Source organism: Hoplias malabaricus, chromosome 8 (genome assembly GCF_029633855.1).
Source record: "Hoplias malabaricus isolate fHopMal1 chromosome 8, fHopMal1.hap1, whole genome shotgun sequence".
In the NCBI taxonomy this organism is placed as follows: domain Eukaryota; kingdom Metazoa; phylum Chordata; class Actinopteri; order Characiformes; family Erythrinidae; genus Hoplias; species Hoplias malabaricus.
The window spans coordinates 34,880,582-34,887,733 of NC_089807.1; the positions used below are offsets into that span (position 1 = coordinate 34,880,582).

General features: G+C 36.8%; 2 protein-coding genes across 2 annotated transcripts; one reads left to right on the forward strand and one right to left on the reverse strand.

Moving 5' to 3' along the window:
- Positions 1-270: 270 nt before the first annotated feature.
- On the forward strand, positions 271-5,056 carry mtg1 (mitochondrial ribosome-associated GTPase 1). The gene is made up of 11 exons (XM_066679106.1): positions 271-569; positions 1,301-1,365; positions 1,909-2,013; positions 2,351-2,437; positions 2,598-2,654; positions 3,429-3,519; positions 3,656-3,717; positions 3,903-3,999; positions 4,100-4,181; positions 4,363-4,475; positions 4,730-5,056. Exons 1-11 carry the CDS (start codon positions 473-475, stop codon positions 4,825-4,827), a joined length of 954 nt encoding a protein of 317 aa, XP_066535203.1. The 5' UTR covers positions 271-472; the 3' UTR covers positions 4,828-5,056.
- A 935-nt stretch (positions 5,057-5,991) lies between these two features.
- Positions 5,992-6,496, reverse strand: sprn (shadow of prion protein). Its single transcript, XM_066678274.1, has 2 exons — positions 6,176-6,496; positions 5,992-6,009 (listed from the first exon to the last, which is right to left on the reverse strand). The coding sequence occupies exons 1-2, from the start codon at positions 6,494-6,496 to the stop codon at positions 5,992-5,994; spliced, it is 339 nt and encodes a 112-aa protein (XP_066534371.1).
- Positions 6,497-7,152: the final 656 nt, after the last annotated feature.

A 7,152-nucleotide genomic window follows, 5' to 3' on the forward strand; every position in this document is an offset into this window, starting at 1 on the left:
AAAATTTAACTTGACCATGCTGTCTCGTATTTGCCAAAATAAAAAAATTAAAATATATATATTGCATAGCAAAATGGTGCTGAACACTAGGTTCTATAAAATAAAGCACGGTATTGTATTCAATACAAACATAAACATGGTTATATTCAGAAGGCTTAAAACAACTCACATATTGATAAAAGACACCAGCAGTATTTGTGTCTACATCTACGTGGTCCGTTATAACATAGTTCACCATACGGTGGCGCTACTTCAGCATTACGGTGAGGGAAAGAAAGAGAAGAAGAGAAGCAGGGGGAAAGTTGAGTGCATATTTTATCTGTAATTTTTACAGACATTGCCCTGCTGTAAATTTTATTCATGCTTAATACATTTGTCCTGATATTTGCTGGCAGCGGTAGGAGTCTCTGTCAATGTTCAAATATACTGTCCTGAGATTTAGGTGTTGTATTTCGGTGTGTGTGCTGGAGAGATGAAGCTGAGCTGTGTGCTTAGCTCTGCGTTCAGAACTGTGTTTGACTTCGGTCAGAGAGAAACAGCGAACTGGTTTCCCGGACACATGGCCAAAGGTTGGTCTCTCAGGAACACCTCACTCACTCTGTGTGTATTCAGTCAGACTCACACCGAGGACAGTAAGAGAATTAAACACACATCACCCTTAATGTTATCTGCCACAGAGTGCCACTGTAGTTTAAATCTGGCCATTCTATAGACACACCCCCATTGTATATTTAACAGTGATGTTGGATGGATATTTTTAGTTGGTGGATGTTCAAAAACTCCAGGAGCACTTCTGTGTCTGATCCGTAGTAATACAACGTCACTGTCACTGCACTGCTGAATATGATCTACCACTCACATAATACCTGCCCTGACCATTGAAGAACATTATGAAATATAACATTTATTTTACCTTTAAGGCAATGTGGACCCTGCAGTATTGAGAACTAGGGAAAAATAGTTGGTCTTGTTGGTCTAATGTAGTATACTGCACCAAGTCAAGCTGGACAAAGCTGTATGAAGATATATCATCATATTGAGATTACTCTGAGGCCAAATGTAGGCACTTAAAAATCCTCCTCAGTATTTACAGTCATTGAAAATGAAAACAATGTTCCATTGTGTGACGAGTTAGTAACAAAACTACTAACATTTCTTTGCTTTAATTTGTAAAAATACTGATTGTAGTCTATTTTTAATTCAAATGGTTATATTTCTTCTATCATATACATTACACTGTAGACGGAGGCTAAATTTGAGCCTTGTTCATGTAACCATCTCTTTATCTGACTCTCAACAGGACTCAAGCAAATGAGAGCCAGTCTGAGGAAAGTTGACTGCATCATTGAAATCCATGACGCCAGAATATCCTTTTTAACAGAATATGTAATTAGGCTAAATCCCAAATGGCCCTATGTAGTGCACTGTGTTGGTAATGAAATGATAGCATCTTTGCCAATAATGATTCATTTATTCATTGTCTGTAATCACACACACCCATTCACACCCACAAGAACACACCTACTCACACCTATGAGCACATTTGAGTTGCCGCTCCACCTAATAATGTGTTTTTGGACCTGGGGAGGAAACCCGAGCACCCGGAGGAAACCCACGTGGACATCGGGAGAACACACCACTCCCCCCCCCCCCCCCCCATTATGGTAAATGTAAAGACATATTCAGCTGCAAGACACCTCTTCTGACATACATGGTTTGGGTTTAGAAACTAGGGAGCCATTTGAAATTTAGCCAATATTCCATAGAGTTGTAGCAGATATAGTATGCTCTCAATGCTTTCTTAAAGCAATATACTGTAAACACAGGCTCTATATGCTTTATTAAGCTAAATATTTAACTGAAGTGGTTTTGCAAGTACATCAACTAGTCTTTCCTTAACTGGCAAACATCCCATTTTCTGGAAGGAATCGTTTGTTTCAAGAGAGTCTTGATGTCCGGCCACATTTACTCGTATTAAATAAGATGGATTTGGCGGACACATCAAAAAAAAGGGTATGTATGAATTTAACCTTCATTCATTCATTGATTCATTATCTGTAAGCGCTTATCCAGTTCAGGGTCACGGTGGGTCCAGAGCCTACCCGGAATCATTGGGCGCAAGGCGGGAATACACCCTGGAGGGGGCGCCAGTCCTTCACAGGGCTTTACCCTTCATTATATTTTTAAAAACATAATAATATAATATAACATAAAACATAAATGAACTGTTTAAGTTAGACATTCATGTACTTTGGTATGAACTTTTTAATGCACTGAGTAATGTTTTAGTACTGTATTCATTCTGAAACACTGGTTGTAGATCTACATATAATATTTTCTTTTTCTTCAGAATATTCTGAAACAGCTTGAGAGAGATGGTGTTAAGAACATTCTGTTCACAGACAGTCTAAAGCAAAGAGATGAGAGCATCAAAAAGGTAAATTCAGACAACAGTCAAATGTGATCAACTTATACATTTCTAACTGCATAGATTTATACAGGTATACATATATATTTGTTTACAGTTATTTTTACAGTTTTATATATGTATATGTTTTATATATTTCGTCGTTACTTTTCTCTTTGTGGTGTAACAGATTGTTCCTACTGTGACTGAACTAATAGAGAATTCACCTCGTTTTCACAGAGAAGAGGTAAGATTCTCAGAAAGCCCTGCTTTTTTTTTTTTTTTTAAAGTCCATGTTATACATACAACTCCTTAATCATAATTAAGCACGTACCATCATACTCAAAAGTGTCCATAGGTGTGAGTGAATGTGTAAGTGTGGGTCACCCTGTCAAGTACTGGCACCCACTCCATGGAGTGTTCACACCTTGCAGCCAGTGATTCCGGGTAGGCTCCGGTCCCACCGTGACCCTGAATTTGATAAACGGTTACAAAGAGTGAATGTATAACACTACATTGACCAATGGTGTTTGTTTAGGGATTATAGGATACTGTATTGACATTTAAGTGCTTCCATCTTTCTTGACTATCTCAGTGAACTGATGGTTAAATATATTTCTACAAGAGCGCTTAGATCTTCAAACATACACATGGTCCTCACTCTATACAGCTAATGTCTGTGAGGCCACAAATTAAATAAAATTAATTTTAGGAACTCAACAAGTTTTAAAAGTTTTATTTACTACTGACCTTTTTTTTTTAAAAAAAATGATGTTAATCTGTATATTAAGCCTTGCTACTTTTTTAGCTTTTTATTTATTTATTTTTCTTCTGTACTTATAATAGAAGCCTGTTACTTTTATCTCTTGTAAAGCAATTTAAATGGCCCTCTTGAAATGCACTATATAAATTATTATTATTATTATATTAGTAGTAGTAGTAGTAGTAGTAGTAGTATTAATACCACAATAAACACAAATGTCTAAGCAAATTTGTTTGTTTTCTTTCCATTAATGCTTAGGACAGACACTACTGCCTGATGGTGATTGGAGTTCCAAATGTGGGGAAGTCCTCACTAATAAATGCTTTAAGAAGAACAAATATGAAAAAAGGTCATTTATGTATTTTGGTTTCTCACAATTGTCTGTCATGGTGTCCTACATTCAGTAAATTAAAATTTTATTGATATGCATTAAATGTTAAATTAATTTTTAAATTGTAATGAATAAAACTAATGTTGGGATTTAGGCAAAGCATCCAGGGTTGGAGGTGAACCAGGAATTACTAAAGCTGTCTTGACCAAAATTCAGGTAGGCTCATTTTACTGTGAGCTGTGTTGATTAATCATTTTTGGAACAAAATTTAAGATCTCCATTTTTGCCATTTACAAAAGTATCAACACTAACTAATACATTTCAGACCAGCTAAATATTAAATTCTACATGCATTTGTGCTTGGCTGGCCCTTCTTTAAATATGAACACTTTTGCTTTCAGGTTTGTGAAAGACCTATCATGTATTTGCTGGACACACCAGGAGTGCTGCCTCCAAAAATTGAGAACATAGAGACTGGAATGAAGCTTGCTTTATGTGGTAAGACTTTATTGAGGGGCTGGTCCTTAACATTAACAAATAAATTCAGCTGCTTTGATGTATTCTGTATTATTTTGACTGTGTATTTTTGTTACAACAGGTACAATATTAGACCATTTAGTTGGTGAGGACATCATAGCAGATTATCTACTTTTCTCACTTAACAGGTTGCAGTGTTTTGGGTAAGAAGAATGCAGATAAATAATTTTTTGTGGCCATTTCATAGAGATGCACCACAGAAATTATTATTTATTTATTTTTTGCATTGACATTTTGGTAATGACATTGCTAATAATAAGCATGATACTAATATCTTAAAAACATTAAAATTAAGGAACTGTGGTTATACTCTTGTCTCTCCAGCTATGTGGAAAAGTATGAGCTGGAAGGACCATGTGATGACATACAGCAGGTGTTGAAGTGTATCGCTGTGAAGTTAGGCAAGACTCAACGTGTGAAAGCTATTACTGGAGTAGGTGAGTAGGTGTTGTAAAAGCAGCTAAAGTATTATTACTCAGACATCAGGCATCACAATTTGAACAACTTGCTAATACACATCCATAAGTTGCATACACAGTGGTTCAGTAAAAAAACAGTCAAATGTATTATAACAGTGACTCAATATTTTGTGGTATTATGTTGTGACTGTCTCTTAAAACAATAAAGCATAATGTGAAACTTGTCTGAGATAGCTAACACTTGATTTTACTCCTTAACTTTAAATCTGTAGGTGACATCACCATCAAAGTGCCTAACTACAGCGCTGCTGCCTATGACTTCATCAGGTCTTTCCGTAAAGGAGAGCTTGGCAAAGTCATGCTGGACTGAAACCACAAAACTATTTGCTTCTGTTAACAATTCATGATATTCATGGACAGTACAAAAAGAGCAGGTTTGAAACTGCAGGTTGAGAGGTACTTGCGTTAAACATCTTAACTAAATTCTATTGCAAAGAGATGCTTTGGTGCTGTTAACCAAGATTGTACAGTTGTCTCTTGTGATACACTGGAAATGCTATATGAAATATCATTTGAAAATCAAGAACAATAAAATATCTATTTACATAAATTGGATTGTCCTATTTAATATTAAAACAGCACCGTAAATGTTCTCATTTAAAAATAATTACTCATGTCATGTAAACATTACAGTCAACCATACAGGGGTCAGGATAAAAAAAACAAAAAAGGAAACGACCCAGTAACACCACTCTTAGAATATTCATCTTCAAGGATAATGAAATTAAGCAATCGATTCACAAATGCATATAAACAAAGCTGCAGTAGTCAATCATCTCTTCCTAAACTAAAGAGAAATCTGTAAATATATACTATATGTAAGTAAAGGGGTAACACAAGCAGCTTTTTATATTCCAAATTATATAGTTCATAATGTAATAGCTAGGAAAGTGGTAAATAATTCTATTAAATTTAACATTTTTTCCCTCCCATTCATATTCAGTTGTGGTACAACAATTGTTTATAAATCTTACTATAAAGAGGTCTGTGAGATTTAGCTGAATGTTTATATGTTAAGTTACTAAAACACTCTTACAGAGCAGTACAAAACTTAATACTGAACAGTATCCTATTACAAGTGTAAAAATATACAAACTACTGAAACTTTACATCCATACAATGTAGGAAGGAAAAATAGACATGTTGAAAATGGTATCTATCTATCTATCTGTCTGTCTGTCTAAAGGAATGATATTTGAGGTGGATATGGATTGCGTTGCTCTATGTATGTATTCAAGCAGGACATTGCACACACATTCTGTGCACATAATAACGAAACACTAATGTAGCTAAACATTTACAAAATCTTAACAGCTTTTTTTTATATGATCTGCATAAGTGATAATGTAGGTACACTGATAGTTATTTGCTACTGCTTCTGCTGAAGCAAAAATATGCACACACAAAAAAAAAAAATCATAAAAGCTTTTTAGTAGCTTATCTTCAGGTATTGTGGTTCTCTCTGCTCTCTGTCTTATGTGGCCAGTTTCCTCTGTAAAATGCAAACAACAGGGCACACTATTACAAATCACACATTGCACAGTAACTTATAGGATTTAGCTTATACTTCAAGGTCGCAAAGCTGGAGCTCAAGAAATCAGAAAGTTTATTGGCAGTAGTAGTGAGAATAGTCCACTATATGCGAAATCATGCGTTACTGCATTTGATGTCCTGCCAAAACAAAGCTCCCAGTCTGTTCTGTTGCAGTAATTATCGTCCCCTCTCTCCGAGCTGTCGTCTGGACGGCGCTGGGCAGAAGCATACCATCCTCCAGCTCCCAAAGCCACTGCAGCTCCAGCTGCAGCGGCTCCAGCCACTCGCACAGAGGATGAGCCTCGAGCATGCGAAGAGCGTCCACCTCTTGCACTGCCCCTGGCTGAGCCCCTCGCTCCCCCTCGGCCGCCCTTACACATCACCTGGTCACACAGGAAAGCTGATAGCAAAAGGAATATCCAGCAGGTAGCTACAGCTCTGTTCATTCTGGATCACCCTGAAAATGTAAGGCAGTAGATTCTTTGTTAGACAAAATGTCCCTTTACAATGAGGAATGAAGACATGAGAACTGCCCCTGAAAAGGGTTAGTTGCTTTTACAGTTGTGTTTATATATATATTGAACATGGCTACCATCTTGAAAGCCACTATACTAGATCGCAAGATTTACAATGGGAATATGGTCATGTGGCATATCAACGAAATAAAAGAGTGATTTTGACTCACCCTGTATTGTTTTCTATGCAAAGAAGCTCAAACTGCTGTCATCTGGCATATACATTGGCCTGGGAATATTCAGGGGAATTATTTACATTGCACCTACTGAGAGGATGGTATGAAGGTTTTGAGCATGTTTTGCCCCATTAGCAATCAAGCCTTGATGAACATGCTGACTTATCTGGAGCATGCCTCCATGTATAGCTCCCCTGTGACAAACTAACCTTCCAAGCTGATAGAATATGCTTCAGCGTGCCAACCCCTGTACATAATCCACAACTAGCGTCTTCATCTATCCACTGTCCAAGATTTTGTGGTGTTGGAAGGACGTCGTAAGTTGTTCCCAGCAAAAAATTGAATACAACTTGCCTCCTTCGCCCACAACTCTTGCCAGGAAATCTTCTGCTTCTCTACATTCTCCCATCA

Excerpts from the sequence above, each read along its gene's own strand:
- mtg1 (XM_066679106.1), top strand. The coding sequence starts at position 473 with ATGAAGCTGAGCTGTGTGCTTAGCTCTGCGTTCAGAACTGTGTTTGAC. Across the intron at positions 4,000-4,099 it reads AATGAAGCTTGCTTTATGTG|GTACAATATTAGACCATTTA; the intron begins GTAAGACTTTAT and ends TTGTTACAACAG. Across the intron at positions 4,476-4,729 it reads GAAAGCTATTACTGGAGTAG|GTGACATCACCATCAAAGTG; the intron begins GTGAGTAGGTGT and ends TTAAATCTGTAG.
- sprn (XM_066678274.1), bottom strand. The coding sequence starts at position 6,496 with ATGAACAGAGCTGTAGCTACCTGCTGGATATTCCTTTTGCTATCAGCT.